The 24,189-nt window shown below is 39.7% G+C and overlaps 1 protein-coding gene across 1 annotated transcript in view; it reads left to right on the plus strand.

Moving 5' to 3' along the window:
* Positions 1-24,189, plus strand: part of insc (INSC spindle orientation adaptor protein) — a 29,227-nt gene that overhangs the window by 105 nt on the left and 4,933 nt on the right. The window contains exons 2-8 of the mRNA XM_030784788.1: positions 9,453-9,801; positions 11,978-12,030; positions 12,757-12,880; positions 14,533-14,646; positions 20,270-20,395; positions 23,429-23,600; positions 23,990-24,168. Of these exons, the coding sequence (XP_030640648.1) occupies positions 9,457-9,801; positions 11,978-12,030; positions 12,757-12,880; positions 14,533-14,646; positions 20,270-20,395; positions 23,429-23,600; positions 23,990-24,168 (1,113 nt within the window). The 5' untranslated portion in view covers positions 9,453-9,456. The remainder of the gene's footprint in view (positions 1-9,452; positions 9,802-11,977; positions 12,031-12,756; positions 12,881-14,532; positions 14,647-20,269; positions 20,396-23,428; positions 23,601-23,989; positions 24,169-24,189) is intronic.

The raw sequence follows: 24,189 nt of genomic DNA on the forward strand, positions 1-24,189 counted from the left end.
TGGAAACCCTGGAGGTTTCTTTACTCTACACTTAAGAGTCCAACTTAAGCCCCATCCAACTCTTTGGAGTCTGTTTTAACAGTCCAGATTGTGTTTGTGCTGAGCGGAAGCTGCCAGGTATAGTTGTTATGGACCAATCGTACGCCTTTATCTGCCCAGTGGAAAATGAAAACATTGTCTGTGTTTACCCCTTCTCTTTGATAATGCACAGTAATGGATGCTGATGTGTGTCATGTTTATGATGATCTTTGCCTCTGAAATGTTATGTGTGTGTGTGTGAGTGTGCGTGTGAGAGAGAGAGAGGAAAGGACAAAAGGGGGCTTGAATCACATGGCAGTGTGTTATTATACAATCCTGCGGCAGGACTTTATACGTCTTTCTCGAATGTCATCCTGAATCCAGTCAGACTGTGAAGTCTCTCCCTTCCTCACAAGTCTGTATACAGATAGGAAAGACAAAGGTCTATGCCCCACATTAGACACATTATGAAGGAGATGTTTTCCACATTGTCTGTCTGGTTGGCTACCTCATGTGTGTATGCATGCATGTGTGTTTGTATGAGTGTAAGAGAGTGTTTATGAGAGATGAGGTTTTACACATACATCAGCTGAGTGCGTCATACAACTTTTCATTCATTTATGTAAATGGATTTGTGAGGGGGCATTTTGCAGAATGTGTGCAGTGTGTGTATCACTGTCACTATTTGAGTTCCAACATGCGCATGTCTTTTGCCTGTGTTATTGTTCCTGTACCACAGCTGAAGTGAGGATCTGGGGTAATGGATGGACGCGTGATGTAATTTATGAGTAGTCTCTCTGTCTCTGTGTATGTTTAATATAGCTACTCTGTGTATATAGGGAACGAAGAGTCAAAATTCCAGGGCTGCAAAGCAGACCGGTCTGTCTGGCTTTAGCAGAGAAACATCTGGAAATCAGATGTCAGTCTGTTCCATTCCAAAGATCCCAATCTGAAGGCTCTTTTTTTTTTTTTTGAGGGAGAGACATGGCAACGTTTATCCATTATTTTAACAATCACATGGGATTCTTCTCTGTTCTAATAATAAAACAGTGTGACAGCAATAAACATTCATTCATTGCCCTTTGTGACACACCCTCTCTTTGCTTTTTTGGACCATTGCATGAGCACACATTTAGCTGAATTGAGGTAACCAAAAAGGAATTCCACACAGATGAAAATAACTGGGTCCATTTCGTAGGTAAAATTTGTTTAAATTATGCAAGGCTTGAACCAAGGGAACATCAGAAATGCATGCTATTTCACTCACATGCTACTTTATATAATACATGTAAAAAAAAAAAATCAGTTTATTTGAAACCACCAAAATCATATATTTTTTTAATTAGCATTATTGAAATGATTATTTATAATAAAGGGGCAGTTAATGGTATGTCTATTTTGAGTGATTTGTGGACTCTGTGATAATGGAACTGAGTCCTTTTTGAAGATTTATGAACTTGGAATCTTTCCAGAATCCTCCCAGTTACTTGATAGACTTCAGTCAGCCTTGATGGACTGCTCTCTTCAATTCAAATCATAGGTTTTTAATAGGGCTCAAGTCCAGAGACAAAGGTGATCATTCCAATATGTTGATTTTGTGGTGAATTAATCATTTCATGCGTTCTTGGGGTCACTGTCTCTTTGCAAGAAAAAAAAAATTCAGCCCCTGGACAGGAGTAGCAGTTTTTAAGAAAAATATCCTGGGACTTGGTGGAGGTGATGATGACACTCAGGCCCTGCATCCGGGAGGACAACCAGGGATGTTCTCCCAAGTCCAGCCCGGGGGGTTGAGGATGGAGAGTGATCCTCACTCATTGGGGTGGGGGTGGGGGCCCGTTGAAATCATGTTGTCCCGGGCATAGACATCATGCACGCCGGCCCTGGTGACACTGACCTTAAAAAAGACCAGCGGAAGCTTCATAACATCAAATAGCAGCCATGTACCCCTTAAGATCTACCACTGCAGAGTCCAGACTCAGAATTCAGGGACAAATGGAGACTTCAGGCACTTAAATTTGTTGCTTGTTGTTGATGAACACTTTCTGTCTGGCAGCCTTTCCAAATAGCCCTTTATCACAGATTTGAAATCTGACATTAGATTTGGAGACTTGGTTACTCCAGTTGTAACTGTCCAGTTGTGGGTTTGTTTTCTGAATTATCTCCCCCATTTTGCATGGGGACAACATTTACTTATACCCTCTACTGGGCAAGTACAGTACTGTTCAAATTTTCAATGTGAAATTACAGTCCTAAGAGTGAAAATACTTTAGTTTTTGTACATCAGCTTTTTTTTGGTCCAAATGCCTAATTATTAAAGTCAACAACTGATCATCTTTCACAAATATACTCACTTGGCCCCATGACGATAGGTGACAAAAGTATTTTTCACCTGTGTCACCTCTTTTGGATGCTTCAGTGAAACTGGAAAACATAGAAAGCCATTGGGAAGTAACAATGTAGCAGTAATATAGTTGTAATGTAGGAAAAAGACTGATGCACAAAAGTAGTTTTTGAAGAATATTTTGCACATTCAATGAATTTAATTTTTATGGATCGTTATTTGATCTATATTACGCTCAAAGGAGGAAAACTTGGGAAACTTAACAACACTAGGCCGTACACACACACACACACACACACACACACACACACACACACATTATTACACCGTCACGAATCAGAAAAGGATCTGCCGTTCCACTTTTGCATGATTCTGAAGGTGTTATAAAAAATTCATTACATACACCTTTTGAGATCCTCAAATTTTGCTTTGCTGACCTTTCTTTTAAAAAAATGTGTCAGAAACTCAAGTGAAAAAGCAGAACAGAACAAAAATACTGTTTGTTGAATCTATTGATTGTTTTTTTTGCACAGCAGAAGAGCACACTCATACAACATCCAACATTTCCCACACTACCTTTGCACATCTGTCCAATGGGGATTTTGTTAAAAGCTATGAGGGAGGTTATGTCCCCTAACCTTTGACCTGGAGCAAAATCCCAGAGTGTATGACATATTCTTGTGAAGCAGCTTTCTGCTAGAACTTCACAGAAAGCAAGAAACTTGAACCTGTCACTATTAGGTCATCATAGCAGGCACCTCATCCTCATGAAATGCAAAGTAAAACTCAAGGACTTTTTTGGTGTTACAAATGTCACTGAATGATTTGGATTTTTTTTAAATCATATTTTGTGAATTATTGACAGTGTTGAGTCACAAACAAACTGCTGGTTTCTATAATTCAAGTTAGTTTGCTCTAGGGCAAAAAAAACATTCCTTTTTATTATGCCTCTCATCAGTGTCTGAACTGCTCCAGATCGGATTCTGTTGACTTTCTCAGTAAATTGTTACTGTACTATTTCTTTGTCTCTGAAACATCTCCGAAGCATTAGAACAATTGGCATGGCTCACCGCTCCATTAGGCAGTAGGTGGAGGTTTGAACAATCACTTGTGATATGTTCTTTTGTTTGGCCTTTTCATTTTAATGATGTGAGTGAACAACAGCGCAGCCCCCCAGTTGTGTGGCAAACCTCCTGGACCATCACTACTACCCCACATGAACAATTAGTGCTCCCCACCCAAGCAATTCACGTCATGCTCGAGTTTCGACAGGTGTTTCTTTCCTGCTCGGCTGGGCCAACCATCTGTTTATTAAAAAGTCCCCTTCACACTACCGTCACAACACTTGATGGATAAGTCAACTTAACATTTGCATGTATTGTCTACTAGGCTAATAGCTCTGACAAGAATTTTCCACTGTTACCGCACCCCCCAGTTCTTCTCCAGGTTGTGACATAGCTGTGATGTCACTGTGTAACCTACAAAGGCAGAATACATTAGGCTGCGGGTGAAATACTAATGCAAAATGTTAATGACCAATAAGGTAGAAGGCTTCTAAAAAAAAAAAAAAGAAAAAAAGCTCTGTGACTCACTCTACATAATGTAACTTCTTAGTCTTAATAAAAAAAAAAAAAAAGTTGCTTCCCGCCAGAACTCATGATGTGCTGCGTCGCCTCCAACGTGGGGAGATTGATCTCACCGTCTCAGGGAGTGACAGCTTGTCGTACAGGGCGGCCTGCCTGGCTGTCACATAGCCAACCAATGGCGCACGTAAAACTTTTCTCAAACATCCTTTGTCAATCAAAAAGTACTCAGAGGATACAAGTATGCCTCCTTTTTGAAAGCAAAAAAGACTATTTGCTATTTTAGGAATGTTGTACTTTCAGTGATCTGACACCAGTGATGTAACGGGTGAACAAATAATGTACTGGTTGTAGTTTTCCTGTTTGTGACAAAGGCAGTTTAATAATGCATGTATGTTCAGAGAAGAAAGGACACCAAATATATTACTTTGTTGCAAGTAGAGACATTAACCTCTACTGGCGCTTGAGGAATGCACAAACTGACAGAAGTGTCAGGCAAAACTCCTAGTGACCGTCACAAGCACGATGTCCTGCTTTTGCACCTCTTCTGCACAGGTGACGTAAGAGGTCAGACAGATCAGCTGTGAGACTGCATGCATGAAACAGTAGACTCATTTGTGAATTTTTCACTGTTAGGCTGACAGATTACTTGGTTGTACAGAATCCTTAGACCGACATGCAAACTTATATATGCATCTAAACTGGACACTGATGATAGAAAAATTTTATTTTTACAGTACAAATTGTGCCTGGATGATCATATTATTTATAAAATACATACCATATTTAAAAGGTTTATTTTTATATTAAATAGATATTTACAAATATTTTTCATGATGGTCATCATACAGAATTTCAGGATTAAGATGCTGCTAACTGTAAGTGATATTAACATGCCACAACCTCAGTCACCCAATGTTAGAGCGAACCTAAAATCTACAATATGAATATTCTTAGGGACAATCTAATTTCGCTCATTTTCAGAAGAACATCACAATCTTTGACAGAGTCGGTGTGGGCAGGAATTACAGTTAAGTAGCTGTAAGTAAGATCAGTTTCCTTCTGGTTAGGTTCTCTAAACTAGATTTGTTTGCTTCTGGTTGTAAGGGTCTCTACCTTTTTTCTATGGTACCCACAGTCATACAATGGCACTTATAACTGCAGCTCCTAGTTATAATAATTGCGCACTGTCTCGTACCAGCTTAGCTGTTCACAAGTTATTAAGTCACTTTGGATAGAAGCATCTGCCTTATGCATAAATGTAAATGTAAATGTAACATGCTTCAGAAATCACACTGCATCCACCATTTTTAATATTCGCTATCCATATTCAATATTTAAATTCATTTAAACTTGCATAAGAACATAAGAACACACATTTAGGACAGTATCAGCTCCTACAGGAATTACAGTCAAGCAGCACCAGGAATAATTGTTTCGACATAAACTGGAGCTTGATTTCTGTTCTGTTACTATCTCCTCAAAGTGCCACACACCACAGCACACATTGTTCTAGTGCGTGTTTGAATCAACGGCTGAACCTGTAGCATGATGTAATGAAAACAGTAGCGCCGTTGCTGTCTCTCAAGTTTGTTTACTCTTCCTTTCACAAATGACTCTGCTCAGAAAACAGGGCAGGCAGGCCAGTCCTCACAGTGCTGTCTACAATAACATGGCACGCTTGAGCTGACCTGTCAGTGGCAGGATATGTAAATATTTGTCATTTCCTGTGTTGAAGAGCAGGCTGTTTCACCCTTACCATAATACACACCTATTATCTTGATGATCCTCTTCAAGAGAGAGTAGCCTCTAAAGGCATTGTGTGTACTATCTGAAACAAGAGAGAATGCATTACGACAGGATTTGGCTGTGTATGCTGTATAAGACACAAACATGCGTGTTCTGGATAATTTTGCTATCTGGGTTTTCTTAAGGGGAAAAAGCTGAATTTTCTGTTAATCTGGAAAACAATAAGCCACTCTAAGACATAATGATCCAGACAACATTTTCTGAAAACTTCTTTTCCTGGCGCAAATATCATTTTGCCGACTAGTGGACACACACCATTTAGAGAATATGTAATTACTGCATGAACCTGGGCAGATACCACTACTACGTACTGACAAATGTGTCAGAGACCAAACTTGCGTGTAATGGAAAGGCTCAACATCATCAATATTTACCAAACAATGTTGCAAATGTAACAAAATAGAGGAAATAGCATGTCAATAATGTCTCTCTGCTCCTCCTGAAAACCTATTTGATTAAATGATAATAGGGGTATCCAGTTGTATCTATTAAAGCCACTGTAATGTGGGTAACTATAGTTAAGTCCATTAAACTTTAAGTTAAGGGCGAATTTAGATCATAACTCTGTCTAACAGGGCTCGTAAACAAGTTGTAAATAAAGTTGGGAACTTTCCTGTGTTCCACCTTAGAGACGTGTAGGAATGCTTCAGTTTAATGTTACGCTGACTGAACTGTGCACACAATAAGAGATTCATTAGTTTTGGCAGTGAGGAATTTTTTTTTTTAACCCAGAATTAGCACTTTTTGAAAAAGTTATGTACAGTTTATTCCCAATGCATTTTCTTCCTGATACTTGTTGACGTATTACACAAATGTAGACTAGAAATAGGCTTTGTTCAACAGTGGAGGATTGGAAATACTTCTGATTTTTCAAAATGATTTTAATACTTAAATACCACCCAAATAAGAAAGCCATAGTTTGTGAACTTCTTGCAATTTTTTGTCCTACTTCTGCTTCCTTCTGAGTGTTATAGTTCTGTATCCATACATGGCACAGTAGGGTACTCATTTGAAATTCAGACCACACAAACGTTTTGCACATTTCTTTTGAACAAAAAGTTATTGACCATTGTAGCAACGTTTTTGGGGGAAACAGACATTTTCAGCATTCAAATATATGAGGAAATATCAAAGTTCCCAATGACCTATGCCTTATAGTGGGTGAGAGAGCAGCATTTCCTGGTCGTTGTGAACAGAGCATCAAGTTTCACAGAGGCTAAAGTCGCCAAATTTTACTGTATGAAAATAATCTTATATAGCACTTTAACTGTCATAATTATATGTTCTATTAGTATTAAGTTCTGTACTCCAAAAAACTTTAAAACAATAAACTTTAATCAGACAGTATCTCATTTACTCTCATATATGTAACATTGACTTTTCTACATTAAAATCCTTAGTATACCTGGACCTAATGAAGACATATTTTTCACATTACCATTTGAGGAGCAGACTACCTTTTTTTTTTTTACCCCTGTTTTTCTCTTTTATTTTGCCCTGTACACAAACGAGAGCGGCTAAAAAGCTAAGGGAGCAGAGGAGCTAGGGCTCACCACACAAATGATGGGCAATTAAGGCTCATGACCTACCTGCCCTCCTCTCAGCCGAGCTGTGTCACTGATTAACTGTCATTCAGCCACGTGGGTGTCGGCCGCTGTTGTTGTCGGGGCGATGACGCGACCCGGTGCTTACCTCGCCACTCTGCGTGTGTCTCTGACCTGCCGGTATCATTCTGACCTCTGTCCCATTAGAGCGGCTCTGTCCGTGGCAGGGATGGGCTCTTCATGGCTAATTGGCCAAACACTTGTGTGAAACATCAGCAGCAGTTGGCCGTTTTTACAAGGACATTCTCCTTACCTGGGGTGATCTTTTCACTTTTCTAACATCGGTTAAAAACATAGATTTATGACTTTTTTGTACATTCTCATAGTTCCCCCATTGATCTCCCAAATCAGTCTTATGTTTTATTGATCTACTGTTCTACTTTTGGCACAGTTGTTTGGGAGACTGAAGTCTCAAAGAAATGCGTGCTCACAGAATGCTTTTTTCGACAGATGATTCAGTATTTTACCGCACTGTTACGTGCATTGTTTGCTCTTCTATTTATGTCTGCACAAAGTAAGGTCTTGATGATTCATTGATAATATAAATTAGGCAGACTACATCTTAAATGAAACAAACACAGGAAATATTTGGAGTTCCCAGAAGAACGTTATATTTAGTGACTAGGAAGGCATTCAATGGAGCGCAGCATTTCCAGATGTGACAAGAGATTGATTGTCATCATCATGAATCCCCTCAGGTATATTTCAGTCCTCTTTCATTTGTGTGATAATGTGAACGTCTCCTCCTTCCAAACAGATGAAGAGGAGTTTGAACTTGTTATGTATTTGACCTCACTGAGTTCAGAGGACATTATATACATTAGCATGCAAAGGACATGCGGATTGGTTGTTTTCATTTCATGTCTGACATTCACAGGCACCTCCCACAGTTAGGATAATGTAAAGACAGGTAGTTTTCAAAGAAAACCACATCTACAGTGACTGACATTTATTCCTAAAGCTTAACCTGTTAATGAAGAGCAGCTGTTGCAGACCTTTATGTCTGACGGCATGCAGCAGTGGAAAAAATTCCCTAATTGCAGATAAATGTCAAATGTGGCTCTTTGAAAAAAAATAACCTTCTTGATATCAGCCCTGTTTAATGAATAGTCACATTCATGGTTGGCGTATATGGATGTGTAACCAGAGATGTAGAGAGCAGGCTGAATTGGAGGCCATCGATAGAGCTGTGATGTTTAACTAGCCCAGTTGAAAAGCTGTAAGTGGATATGTCTACAAAGAAAGGACAAAAGGTGATGTTTGTTTGGTTTCACTTGCCTAATGACAGGATGCTCATGTACTCCGCCAGGTAACAACCATGAGTCAGCCATCGTTATTTTTTTTTCATAACTCTGTTGAAGCTTATAGATCATCTTTCTTTCTTTCTCTCTCTCTCTCTCTCTTTCTCTCTCTCTGCCTCCTTAAATGGCCCCGTATTGCTTTCCAGCAATATCTTTCTTTGCTTTTTGAGTGGGTGGTAATTTTGATAGATATTGGTCAGTTCTTCAAATGGAATCATTTTAATTGGAGGTCATTCCTCCAGTTTGTTTTAGAGCAGAGGAGACTTCTAGAGCACTATAGATTTCCGTCATTCTATCCGTAATGGTGTCTCAGTTTCCACTGATCTTAAAAAGCGTGTGAGAAACCCCCTTAACCCACCTTCATTAGGTCTGAGTGGAAAGAGTGGGAATATCAGCACACTAGTCCTGCTTTTAATGCCTCTCTTGTGGCATTAAACGAGATGTTTGATCAATGTTTCATCAAATGCCACGTCATTACTAACAGAGCTCTTTTTGAGGAAGTTGGACATTATTAGCTCCTGACTGACCTCTTGTGCTTATAGATTTCCGGCAGGGCCTCTTGTTCTTTGCACTGTTTTTGCTGTTTGAACTGGTATTATCAAGTCTAAACAAAGTTGCCTATATTTAGATGGTAATTTGTAAGAATTTTATTTACTGTATTTAAAATCAGGCCATTCTATCAAATGTTTAAAAAATGCGTATGCATGCGTGTGTGTGTGTGTGTGTGCGCGTGTGTGTGTGCGTGCGCGTGTGTGCGTGTGTGTGTGTGTGTGTGTGTGTGTGTGTGTATGAACAGCAGGATGCACACTATCCAGGTCGACTCAGTGCAGCGCTGGATGGAGGATCTGCGTCATATGACAGAAGTGGAATGCATGTGCGTGCTGCAGTCCAAGCCTATTGGTACCGATGAGGACACCCAGGGTGAGCTCATCGTAACCAGCGGCGACCATGTCACCCGGGACAACCTGCAGACGCTGCTGAAACGGGCACTGGTGGTGAGCACTGAGCTAGGCAAGATGTTTCAGCGGCTGGAAAAGGGACGTTGGCAACGTGTGCATAGCACAGCCGTCAGGGCAAACTGCCATGTGCGTTCGCTGGTGCACGAATACAGTGCTGCCCGTAACACTCCCCCAGAGATGCAAAAGGTGAGAAATGCCACTGGGAAAAAGAACAACAATAACAACAAAAACAAACAAAAAAATGTAACTTGAGTGATTTGCATTGGTCTTTTTCATTGCTGTGTTCTTTGGTCAGTGAAATAAGTGAGTCCAACAATTTTTATAAACATGTGACGCATGAAAAGAAAGAGAACCTTTAGGTTGCATTAACGGCCCCTTTAAATAATTACGTTCATCTTTATAATCATGCATAATCCTGCTTGACTCTAGTAGAAAAATAAGAAGTTTGTCCAGAAACAGTAGTAATTTCAGATGTATTTACTGCTCAAATATCTGTAAGTTATCATTGCATGCTTGTATGGTCAGTGTGTGGTTCCTTATAAAATAAAATATAATTTTTTACTGCATATGTAATCTTCATATGTTATTAACAGGGTTTCACTGAAAATGTGTTCTTTCTCTCTTTTTTTTGTAATTAATCCCTTTCTTTTTGCATTAGGAAAGGATCTGAGACATGTATCTTTAAAATCAGAGTTACATGTGCCAGTGGATGCAACAGTTTAAATCTCTGGTCCCTGAGCACTAGAACCTTCCGACAGGTTTTCTTTTGCCTTCTACACAGGGAACAGGTCCTGCTTGTGAAACCAGTGTGTGCACTCTTCAGCCAATCATTATCATTTAATGGTTGGTAGAAGCAACAGACAATGGGATTTTGGACTCAATGGCCTTAGTCACACAGATCTTCTGGAGATGTACTATCTCCATTTAAATGATTATCCACTGGAATGAGTGGACAGAACTAAGGCGTATATGCATACTAAATCAGTGGCTTTTGCAGTAGTATGTGACTTTTTTTCTGGTATTTTTTGCCAGACTTAATGAGAGCTTTGCGATCCATTAAATTGATGCAGTGACTCACAAGTTGGATGTCAATAAGCCGTGAAATGGAGGAAAAGAGCTTCCAGTTTTTGTGTGACACCCCCCTCCCCACGCACCCACAATAGTTGGAGCCACTGGGGCCTAAAGATCAGGATTTTAAGACGAAACCTCCTCCCACCCACAGAGAGCGTGACATCACCTCCCATCTCAATGGATATGTACGATCCTGACTCTCTATAAAGTCGATTCCATTTCAGGCCAATTGCATTATTCCACGTTGTAAAATTACTGTCTGGGGTCAGGGCCAGACAAAGCAGAGCACGTGGGAAATACAACACCATAAAATGTAAAACACTTTCATTAAAGACAGCATAATTTCGTTTTACAAGGAGTGCAGAAGGTGTGATTAGAACATGGAGTTTGAGGATGATGTATTACGTTTCACTCGACATTCATCAAAACGAAACCTCTTTTCATTTGAAAAGTAATGTTAATTGCTCATAGTGAACCAATTACTTAGTGCAGTGCTTTGCGACCCAGTCATCAAAGCCCCCCTGCTGTTTTCATTTTAGTTACGCACAAGCACACCTGATTCAACTGACCCGCTAATTATCAGGCTGCACATCATTTGAATCAGGTGTTCATCTGCAGGGCCAGAGCAGAAAAGTGTCATGTGGAGGGGTGTTTACAACTGGGTTGAAACAGCGTTGTGTGGTGCTTTGTGACATATGAGAAAAAAATGTTAAAAAAAACAATATATGCCTGAAGAAGTATCATTAGTGTTATGCCAAAGAGTCAGAAATATGTTTGAAATCTTTGTAAGTCTTCAGTCAGGTAATTATGATACATGGTCTGGATCATTGGGAACTATAAAGATTTAGACCTATGCGGATTTCTTTCTCGTAAATGATATGAACAGTGTGTGTGTCTGCTCTGATCTGATCTGGGATTAGCTCTTGAAGCTATACTGTAGAATTACTGCAGGCCTTTTTATAATTCACAAGGTGGAAGCTAGTGTTTCCTTGTCAGGTCCCATTAGTTGTATTTGCTTATATAGGGGTGTGTGTGTGTGTGTGTGTGTGTGTGTGTGTGTGTGTGTGTGTGTGTGTTTGTCTATGCATGCATGCTGTATTTTCCCGTGCCTGTGAGGGATTTGTGTTCTGTTTCTATTGTATAGGATGATGCAACAACTTCATGACCAGGGAAGGTGATATTTATGCCTTTGAGTGTTTTTTTTTACTGTCCAACACTTTCTCTCCTCTCTCTCCCTCTGTATGTGTGTGTGTGTGTGTGTGTGTGTGTGTGTGTGTGTGTGTGTGCGCAGTATGAGAAGGCTTTGCTGGAGAAGTGCACTGAGTTGACTGCCATCACTGAGAGGTACTGTGTCATTATGCACTGGACTAATTACATTTGACTGAATATGTGACTCATGGCTGACTCTTTAATCCATGCTTATCATCTGGGTTGTTCCAACACGAATACATTGTACATGGGCTTCCCTTTCCTTTTTCTTCAGCCAAATTGCATTTGACTCTGTCTCATTTATTATTTACTCCAGCAAGGGAACATTTCCTTGTGGGATTTCCACAAGAAATCGAACAGAAATGGATAGCGGTCAGTCCAGCTCTGCTAAACTCAACCTATTTGAGACCAAGAAAAATATTGAGCTATCCCTCTGTTATAAATCTTCATTTTCTTCATCTCAAGGACATCTTCTCCCTTGGGATTCGTTTGTTAAAAATGGGTTTGGACATATGTGGGGTTTGTTTGTAGCATAGCAGCTAATTTATAAGTTTTGATATCTACTATGATTAGTAGACTTTTAACATTTTAAGCATATTATTTCAAATAATTTAAAGTTTTCGTTTTTTTCTTTTTACGTTGTGTTGCCCAAGTAAATGTTTTATGCAGTTTGTGTACTGCAATGTGATTGTCAGACCCATGATATAAAAAATTGGCTGGATTTTGCAGTAAGTTGCCCCAGGGTTGGTTTATGGGATAGATGAGATCAGAAAATGTCTGCTTCAGAATGTCATGTCCTCATTCATACGCTCATTGCTAGATAATATGAATTTGAACAGTAAATTGTGCTCTGATCCACAGATGTCTTCACACAGAGGATGACTACTTCCTCAAGTCTATGAAGGAAGCCATTCATGAAATACTCACTGATGTTAGCGACTCCTTCAGCCAAATGATTGACATGGCGCTGGCCAATGAGATACAGGTAAAGCAATGATATTTAGGAATATTTAAAAGTAGTAATGTCCCAGTGAAAATTGTTGTGACTTGTCTCTGACTTGGTTCTATATTTGGAAGTTGTAAGCAGAAAAACCCCCCCAAAACATTTCTGTGAAATCCCATTAGAGACAATGTGCCACCCACTCCTCTAATCTGGTGCATATGAGAAACACACTGTGTCACACAAGTTCTCAGCTTGCCTTGAATTAGATCAGTGGTAAAGAGTGTTTTTATTTTTGTGCTTCTCGCATTTTTTCACAACTAAGTCATAAGTTTGTACTAGACAGAATGACTCAGGCCAACCCACAGTGGCATGCACTGATCCAGTGATGTTTTTTATGTTACTTTTTTTTTTCTTCATAAAGCACTCCATAAATCACTTCTAAAATAGTTCTTATGGGGTTGTTAATTTTTTTCAGATTTTTATAAAATGAAATAAACATTTATTGCCTTCAACTCATAATTCTTTGAAGAATTTAAAGTAATACTTTAAAGTGAAAAGTTAATGGATTACAGTTGAATATGTTTTTCAGACTGTGAAATACAATAAAAAGGGGGAGAGGGAGAGAGAGAGAAAGAGAGAGAAAGAGAGAGAGAGAGAGAGAGAGAGAGAGAGTGAGAAAGGGAGATGGAGAGATTGCACACACACACACACACACACACACACACATGCAGACAGACACACACACCATCAGACATGTAACAACCAGCATATGTAAATAGGGACAATTTACCCATTTTCCAATATTCTATATTAATAATCTATAGAGTCGAGTGAGGATCAGTTCTTAGAATGCGGTGAATCCCTGGAACAAATAAAACCAAGGCAATTATTATTATTACTCCCCTGGCCTTAACACAATAAATAAATAAATATATGGACCAAGCAGAGAATGTGCCCATTAAAAAATATATTAGTTAATCAAAATTTAAACAAAGTATCAAACTATTTGCCAACAAATCTTTTTTTTTAAATCAATGCGATTGCGTTCAACAATTGTTATCAGTGAAGAGACCGACTTTTGTCGTCAGGTGAGGGAAGTGGCCATTCTCTGAGTGAGGTTTTTGACTTTGGTTGGAAAGCTTTTGACAATTAGCCCTTAATGGTAATGTGCCCTTGGTAGTCTGGGCAGTGCTCAGACTCTGTGAGAGCCTGCTGCGGCACCTCGTATGTTTCAATTACTGCATGATCACGTCACAGCCTGGGCCCCTAACTACAGTATGTGTTTCAACTTAGTTTTATTTGTCTGTTAGTGTTGGGGCCAAAACTTTCTCTCATAGAAACTAGAGGTACTCTAGCAACTCTCACAAACAATGTTGTCGTGACATAAGAGTGACAGAGACAGTTTGTAGACACAGTCAGGCACCTGACAGAATCAGTTTCTTTTTTTGTCTTTGCAAACATCGATTTACTCAAGATTTAAACTTCAGTTACATGTTCTGCTTCACCCGAATCTTAGCTATTTACATGCAGATATGTCTGAAAATATGGAACCATCAGAAATCCCTGACTTTTTGTCTTCTGTCTTTAGAGGTTGATGTTGCACCCCAGATTGCAACCAGCTCAGTATAGAATTACTAATTGAGTCACTGTGACAGAGAGTAATGTGTTTAGATGATCTGTTTGTGTTTGTACAGATCTTGATCAGGCAAATCGAGGCGTCAGACAGCATCTTTGCCATCGACAGTGCCATCAGCAACCTGTTGTCCCTCACACAGGATGGGCCCCAGCTCTGCAGCATTATCGCCAAGGTCAGTCTGTCTTCACCTGACTGGGAGGGCTTATCTACACACCCTACATTTTCAAGGGGAGATGTTTTATTTATACTTTTTGTGTGTGTGTGTGTGTGAAGAAATAATGTAAAACACAAACCTGAAACAGAGCAGTCAGATACATATGCACATCTCTGCGTTATTGATCTGAAGCAGAAAATACGGTGATGAATCCATATACTACACATGGCTGTACAGACATACATAACCTAGATATTATAGTTGTGTGTACCTACATTCTGTAACCAGGTCATTGTTCTTTACAGTACAACTCAATACTTTCACATTTTCTGTGTCTCAGTCTCTGATAAGATGAGTAGATTCTTGCAAACAGCCCTTGTTTGACACCGCGGTGGGTTCACAGTAAGGACGTTCTCCTGCTGACGTTCTAAGCTGGTTTAACAAACACTTTACAAAAGTTCAGTTTTAGTTTCAGCAGACCACTAAACTTTTTTTTCCCCCTCAAGGCTACAATTTCTCCTGTTTGTTTTTGTATACTTCAAAAGCCTTTCAGGGTGGGCTTTGCAACGCGATGGTTTCCTTCTTGCCACAATACAGTACATGTCACAGTTATGGAGTGCTTGGGATAGTGTTGTTGTATATTTCTTTCACATTTGCCATTGACCTCTCAGATGCCTCTTATTCATTTTCCTTAGTTTTTCTTCTGGAAAGGATAGCCTGGCCTACGTGCAGAGGTGGGCACAGTACACAGCTCCATTACTTGAGTCAGAGTATAGATACTCCTGGTCAAATATTACTCCCATACAAGTAAAAGTTGTTCAGTCAATTTTTTACTTGAGTAAATGTACTGGAGTACTTGCTTTTAAAAATACTTAAGTATTCAAAACTATATTTCCTTTCTAATGTCAATGAATTGTTGTATTGTTGCCACAATGCATTTACAGAGGCTAATGTCTCTGAAGCAACCTACTGATTGCCCTGACCTGCTTGTTGAACCTGTAGATTAAAAAGCTATGTTATATGTTATAAAGCCTAACACAGCTGAATCGAACGCTTCCTCTATAAAAGACAGTGTATAGCCTCAGCTAAATAGGCCCTAGGTCAGGGGTGTCAAACTGGAGGGCTGGGGTCCTGCTGATTTTTGTTTTCACCTCTTAGTTACCTGTTGATTTTCACCTTGAAAACAGGTGTGGACACTCTTCAGCCAATCAGAGATTCTATTTAGTTGATCTACAAGAAAAACAGCAGGACCCCAGCCCTCCAGGACCGGAGTTTGACACCCCTGCCCTAGGTTAAGTCAGATTGGCCTTAAAAGGATAAACACATCATAATGTTGGAGGCCAGCTTAATTTTACTTCTACTTCTTCTACATAGCACTGCCTGAAATGTGAAACAGCCTTGTCGCTGCTTGCCCACCCGGGGTTATGTCCCAAATGGTGTCCAAGCTAACTGATTTTGGTCCGCTTCTGTCACCAGATTCATCACGCATTCACAAACATATTGATCGCAATTTTCAAGTCGAATCTCATATCTACTGCGGGCGAATATGAGTGTAAGTGAGCAGTGAGCACTGCATCACAGCCACACCCGAAAAAAGTTAGGCGAACACAGAGCGCAAAAGCGTGCAGGAAGCAGTTAGCTTAAAAAAACAGCTGATTTCAAAAATCTTAGACATGCTCTTAAGATATGGCCATGGGTGCTCTGGTGAGGAACCTTTATTTTTATCATCTTTATCTGCCATAGTAGTAGCCATCAGTAAAACTGCCAAGTTCAATTGTTAAAAACATGCAGCACGCACTTGACGGGCAGCATTGGAGTAGTGATTGGTTTTTCTTCTGTAACAAACACAGTATAGCCGATCGCATTTTAGAAAAGAAAATTCATCCACTGACTTCAAAGCTAAGCCTTGAAGTAATGAGTAACGAGAACCTTCATACAAATGAAGTGGAGTGAAAAGTACAATATTTGTCTTTCAAGTGTAGTGGAGTAAAAGTCATAAGTTTCCAAAACAAATAACAGTCAAGTGAAGCACAGATACTCGAAAGATGTACTTAAGAACTCAAGTAAATGTACTTCGTTACTGTCCACCCCTGCCTACGCGATAGGTGCCTTTGGGTTAGTTTTTATTTGGATATTTTGTTTTTTGTTGTTGTTGTTTTTTTTTGGTTTTTTTTTTTCTTGGCTCTTCATTGGTTCTTTACCATTTTAACACCAGCGAACAGAAATCTCAACTGACACTTCTATGCAAAATACACAAGCACACACAGCAGGACTAAATTTAAGTTATAGGAGCACTGCAAACTGAAACATTTCAAATGTTGTACAAAGGAAATGCAATGTTTAGCATGATCATGGCAGCCTATTTTGGGCAGTATTATCTTTGCTCAAGGCACAACTAAATGACATTTTTCTGCCACAGTGTCCAAAATGAAGCCCAATCCATCATGACTAATGCCATTCCAGCCTGCTTTATACAAATACATTCTGTCGCCTTTACATGCTACCCTGTGACGTCCTCCAGCCCACTGCCCTGCCCCAGCTGCCTACTCCCAAAATAGTCTTCAATGCTCTATCACGATGAGAACGGCCTACAAAAAAAAAAAAACACAAAAAAACCACCCATTAGTGAAGCCACCGCTTCCAGGAGCTTGACGATAAGGTTCTTCCTGCCGTATGATTATAAACGCCGCCCTCTCCTTCCACTTCTCTAACCACGGCCACGTTGACCGCCTCAGATCAATACTGTCCTCTCCCATTAGAGCATGGCATTGATCAGTGTGACAACCATCCCCGCCTCTCCTTCTCCTCCTCCTCCTCCTCCTTTACTTATTCATGGTCTGTCATGTTTTCACTGCATCAGTGGTCTGCTGGAGGAAAGAGATGTGCCATCCGCAGCTCTGCTCAGGAGAGACCCCCGCTAACAACATCTGTTGACATCTGCATCCTTTTAGTCTCCTCATGTGACTGCTAATCACACGTTTGCCCAGGGGAGAACTGAGTTGTGTAATTATTTTTGATGTTCCTTTTTTTTTTCCTTGCAATTTTGCTCTAATGTCTTAAATTTGCTGGTTTCTCCTCCACTGCTGCTGATATCTCACCCTTAAATGATTTTGACAGATGTACTGGTAGTTTTAGATATGCAGATAGAGGGAGAAAGAGGTTACACTGTACAGCAAACAGAAGTCACACAAACATATCCCAGTCAGGTACCCAGTATTCTGAAGTGAGTCCTCCACATGAACAAGTATGTGTTTGTATATGTACATATGTGTGTGTGTGTGTGCGCTCGCTGGTTACCTTGTGTAATCTAATCATAATCCTGGCTTGACAGAATGGAACAGTTCATATGAGTGTGTGAGGAGTTGATTAGAAGAATGAGAAGGCCTTACATTAATATATAGTAATGTTAATGTATGTAACCTCACTGAAAGGCTACAAACCTTCATCTTCCCCCATACGCATAATCAGTTCTTATAGAATGGTTTGCTTTTTTGGTTTTGAATTACGGCGGGTATTTTCTTTCCGTAAAATCCTAATTCTCTGCTTCAAATGCTCCAGCTCTTTCTTCATACATTCTTTGTAGTGCCATGCAAAACAGGGCCATACCAGGAATGAATGCCAATGATTGGGCGTTTTCTGTAAAGGTTCAGAATATCATAAAGTTGGTTGGTATTTCAATTTTGCTTGGCTGCACAACAAATTGTGCAAATTTGCCAAGGGAGCTTACATGGGGTTTTCTGAAATCATGTTTGCTGTAGTAGCAGTATGTGGACACAAATGATGTCCCATATTATTGAGATCCCATTAGTTAGATTGCAAGGAAGGTCACTTGTACATGTCACAGACATAGCACAGATATAAATAACTGAGCTTACATGTGATGCGCAATGTTGTAGTTGTTCTATAAATTACTGCCTGGTTGCTTTTTTTTAAGGTTGCTTTTCACTGATTTTTGTTTGTTTGTTTGTTTGTTTTGCTGGGATTTTTTGTTCTGTTTTTTGTCATGAAATCGGAAAAATTATTTTATGACAAAAATGAAAGGGTTCCACATAAAACAAGTACAGGCAAGATGTTGAAAAATTGTAATGTAATAATAATAATGTAGCAAAGCTTGTTGTGACAGTAGTACCAGTTTTTAGACATGGCACTAAATGGGTTGAATGGTGTTGACCAGTTTGATAGTCATAACATATATACTGAGTAAACAAAATACAATAAATAAGACGAGCCACACACACACACACACACACACACACGCACACGCGCACACACACACACACACACACACACACACAAAACTACAGAAATGCCACACAGTCTGTTTTAGCCCACTTCCATTTATCAGTTTTCTTGTATTAGTTATAACATGTTAATCATTTAGAGCTTTTGCTTAGAAAATAGAATACATGACATGTCAAAAAGACTTGTAGTAGAATTTAAAAAAGTTTGCAAATGCACTTTTACAGCCCATTCAGGCTGAAATAACATGACCTGCTTGTCATCTATTTCTTTTTTGTCTCTTTACTCCCTTCTTAGAGATTTTCTTCTTAAAATTAAAGAAGTCTGTTCAAAATGAAACATCGCTTTCACGTGAAAAAACACTGGTTTCAATCGCATTAGATCAATTTTAAGGCACAAATTGTAAGACTTGCAGGATCTTGGAAAAAATGGCATGTGGGGGGGTGTCAAATATCTCTCTAAACTGGTCACCTTAGTTTCCTAATCCTAATTTTAATCCTTGATATAATAAAATAATGTTCTTAAGAGCGCTGATGACTGACTCTTTCTAAATTTACTAAACCTGTATCACCTTCGGTTTTGTAAAACAAATGTTGGTACTTTGTTGGAAAACTTCCCTTTAGGACTTTGAGGCCATGACTTTGAAATGTGATGTAAATGTAAGTGAATAATGCCTATTTCGCTCTCTGGTTTTTGAGCACCACCTCAGTTCTTCTCTTTTTTCTCAATTCTATCTTTAGCACTGGCGTCATATAGCGTAAAAAAAAAAAAAAAAGCTCAGCCTTATGAAAAAGCGTGTTTTGTGTGGTGACTGCAAAAGATGATGACGTAGATAGATTCTTGACTCGGACCGAGAGAGGGAGAGAGAGTTGACATTGCCTCACAAACTCTTACCGACTAAGGGAGTAGGTAAGAATTTGTGAGTCAAGGCAGTCACTCTGTGATTGAGAAGGCTCACGAAATTGCTCCAGTGACGGTATATGGCTCCAGCAGTGTGTAACCCATGTCATGGAAATAATGGAGCTTATTAAGATAATGGTGGTGGTTATCTGGTCTTTCAGATTATTCTCCCTCTCCCTATTGGCCCCACTGAATTCTATCAAATTCTGTCTGCCAGTGTGAGGATGTCGATCTCTCCTGACTCCAGGTTAATGTTTTTTTTTTTTTCTCCCTAAGAAAATCAATGCTTCCTGATCAGGAAAGTCAATCAGTTGTTTAATAGTATTATAACTGGTGTCAGTTTACACAAACACACACTTACATAGCTGTGTAGAACATTGCTTTTTCAGGGCAACATTTTTTGTTTTTGTTTTCTTCACCTGTAACAACAGAATTTTTACTGTGCCACTGTTTGATAAGGTTTTGCATGATTCATGAATCTAGCCCTGTTCTGTTTCCACAGGAGGGTGCTGTAGTGGCCCTGTTTAAGATTTGCAGACAAGACTGCTACAGAAGCCTCTACGCTCACGCCTTGAGAACAGTTGCATCCATTTGCTGTGTAGAGGAGGGCATCAACCAGCTTGAAAAGGTTGAGTTCACAGAGCCTGAACCCCATGGATACACAAGCACATACACACACCTGGTCATCTTACACATGCATGTATGTGGCAAGCACCAAATCATCTCGGTCAGAGAGTGTGAAAGAGAGAGGTTTTGTTCTATACTGACAAAACTCTTAAACTCTTATGCTAACAGTGTTTTACTGAGCTGCCTCAGTGCATTAATGAGCCTACGCAGAAAAAGTGAATGTATACCAAACAAAGGTGCCTATTTAGTGAATACCGAGTGAATACTTTCCAGTCCTTTTTTTGTCATAAGGAATCCGTGCATTCGTCATGCATGGGTTTTGAGAGAACACAGTCAGTCAGGTGTGAAAACCCAGGACAGAGATAATGATGCACACTGAGTTAGAGAGGGGGCCTCCAGAGAGGCTGACAGGTAAGCGTACGAGCGAGCGCACAGCCTGAGAAACGCACCTGTCACCATCATCACTCCACACTGGAGAGGACCCATTCATAGCCTACTTTTATGTCTTCACACAGAATACTCCCTCTTCTGTTTACTTAGACTTTCTCTTTACATTTTACAGTCAGTTTTTTCTTAATTTGTTGAAATGCGCTAAATTACTTCAGCGGAACCATCTCACTGCATCCGATACACTTTGAATTAGAACCGAACGTAGTTGACTAAGGTTAGTAATGAAAAATGAAAACATTTGATTGTTGTGGCAGAAACGTGGGTGTGTCTACAGTGCTGAAATGATGTGGGCTGAAGTGAAAGATGATATAACAGGATCTTCTCCATGCAGAAAGGAAGGAGAATCCATCACTACACATTGTCACATTTTGTCATTATTTTCAGGTCAACCTATCCAGGCATCTGGTGTGTGCTAGGCTGCACATAATGGCCTGCATAACTTCATCTTCTGACTGAAATGAAATTATGACAAAGATATAATTTCATCAAATGCTGTGCAATAATTGTTCAACTCTTGACACTGAAGTCTCACACTAATGTCCTTTTAGTCAAGAACGAAGTTTTAGATTTATTATTATTATTAAGTACAGTAAAGATGCAAACATTGAGTTTTCCATTTCTTAAAAACACTTTTTTCCCCTTTCTTGAATAAGTCTATCCAGCACCAATATGAAAAATGACTTCATCATTCCACAGAGTCCTTTTAGATTACCAGGATAGCAATTATTTGGTTTATGAAATGAAAAATTCAGTTAAAGTTAATTTTTTGAAGAGTCATTTTTAATTACATTGGTAACAATATAAGTAATAATACAAGCAATGAAGGATTAAAACTCAAAATAACAATCGCTAAGAATATGAGCGCTGAGATTTGCACACTGTATTAGTCAATGCAACACTGCCACCACATGGACAAAACGTTTGTGTGTGTGTATGTGTGTATTTGTGTGTGTGTGTGTGTGTGTGTGTGAGTGAGAGAGAGAGAGAAATCTTTGATTTCCATTTTCATTCATAGCTTTCATTCATAGGAGTATTTTTTTTATCTATAGCTCTCTCTCTCTCCCTCTCTCTCTCTCTCTCTCTCTCTCACACACACACACACACACACACACACACACACCACAGGGCACTCTCAATCTCCTTCTGATTTCTGAAATCAAGCAAGCATATTTCATAACTCATATGTGTCACACTTTACTAATACTGACTTAAGGACAATGTCCATTTCAAATCAGAATCGGACACAGAATGCCAAAGTGAGACGCAGAGCCAACCTTTCAGCACTTCAGTTACTAATTATAAAATCACTCTGTGCAGCAGATTCTGCGCTGCCATTAAAATGATTTTTATTAGATCACTCACTGTCATCTCACCCGAATATATGATGAGACAATTAAACAAAGTGGACGTCTGCCAAAGTGGGGGCACAGATCACTTTCTGGTTACCTTACAAGCATGGAATACTATATTTCAGATCATATTTCCTGAGCCCAGAACAGATACAGACATAATTGGAGAGAGAGAGAGAGAGAGAGAGAGAGAGAGAGAGAGAGAGAGAGAGAGAGAGAGAGAAAGAGAGAGATTCATTACAGTGACTGGGCTTAGCCAGTGAGCTGGATGGAGATGGGATCAAGACAGACCTCATAAAGATTTGACCTAGAGAGAGAAATGGGGAGGACAGAGATTACTGGATAATGGTGATGGGTTTATAGTCATGACAGTGATGTCGAAACACAGGTGAAGCCCGAGGACTCAGTCTGCTTACCTGACAATGACATCGGTACAGCTCTCTCTTCAGTCCAACTCTCTGAATGATGGAGACATGCAGGTGGACAGAGGTTTCTGGAGTAGTAGAACTAATAAGATACATTTCATGAACCTCCAACACTACTGGGGGTGTTCCAGAAAGCAGGTTCAGTGAAAACTGAGTTAGGTAACTCAGACTAAGTGGTAAAAGTCTTAATAGAAGATCCCTATGGCTTCATTCTTCTAGCTAAACAAAGCCATGGGGCTCTTCTCTTAAGAGGTTTACCACTTGCTCTGAGTTAACTAACTCTGAGTTTTCACTGAACCCACTTTCTGGAATACCCCCTGGTGTTCTTCCTTGTTTAACAAAAACATAAACACAGATAGACAGACACACACACACACACACACACACACACACACTGACAACACACACACATACAAAAATACTTTTAATGTTGTATTTTAATGAACAAAAAGGAAAACTATTTCATTTAGTAATTCAGTAATATCAATCAAAATTGAATTTTCCCTTAAAATTATAAATTAATTTTCCCCTTTACCAAAAACATTCTCTAAATTTATCTGTCTTGTTTTGAAACTAAATTTTTCAGTGAAGTGCAAACACCTCTTCTCTTACTGAAAGATCAGTGTACAACCCATTTTTGACATTATGATAGCTGGACCCACATGTTTCTTTCACCAAAATGGTTTTGTAGTTATTGAAGATGTACTGTTCCATTGATCTTAACAAGGCCAGTATTTGGAAAACAAACAAATAATCATGACATCTTTTCTGTGTGCGTGTGTGTGTGTGTGTGTGTGTGTGTGTGTCCAGGTGGATGGGATCCTGTGTTTGGCAGATATCATGACAGATGAAGGGTGTGCAGAGGCAGCCAGGGCAGAGGCCGCGGCAGTGGTGGCTCAGATCACCTCCCCTCACCACACCTCTACCCAGCACCTGGCCAGCTTCCTGGAGAGCATGCAGGACATTGTCACTGCCCTCATCAGTGAGTGTGTGTCAGAGAGTGTGTGTCAGAGAGTGTGTGTCAGTGAGTGTGTGTCAGAGAGTGTGTGTCAGAGAGTGTGAGTGTGCCAAACAAAGTGCAGAAATGCCAATCAGAATGTATGTCTCTGACTGTCTGCATTGTAAAAATACTTTTTTAAGACTTTTTTTTTTATATAAATTTTAACATTTTGCATGTCTGAGAGACATGTTGATGGCTCTGTTCACGCTGTGAATTGTTTCGTAAATTGCATGAATGGTTTGATAGAAGTGATAAAGGCGATTCAGAAAACTTTTTCGGACATTGAATGTGTGTATAGATTTTCATAGCGCCTGATTTTGTGTTTGTGTTTGTGCGCGCGCTCGTGTGTGTGTGTGTGTGTGTTTCTGCAGAGTTGTGTGAGACTGCCTCCTGTGGAGAAGTGTTTCTGCTGGCGTCTGCTGCACTGGCTAATATCACCTTCTTTGACAGCATGGCCTGTGAAATTCTTCTGCAGCTCAATGCCATTCACATCTTACTACAGGCATGCCATGACCGCCAGAGAGTGGACACTCCCTACTCTAAAGACCAGGTACTGTGTGAATACATACAC

This window comes from Chanos chanos, chromosome 1 (assembly GCF_902362185.1).
Source record: "Chanos chanos chromosome 1, fChaCha1.1, whole genome shotgun sequence".
Taxonomy (NCBI): Eukaryota; Metazoa; Chordata; class Actinopteri; order Gonorynchiformes; family Chanidae; genus Chanos; species Chanos chanos.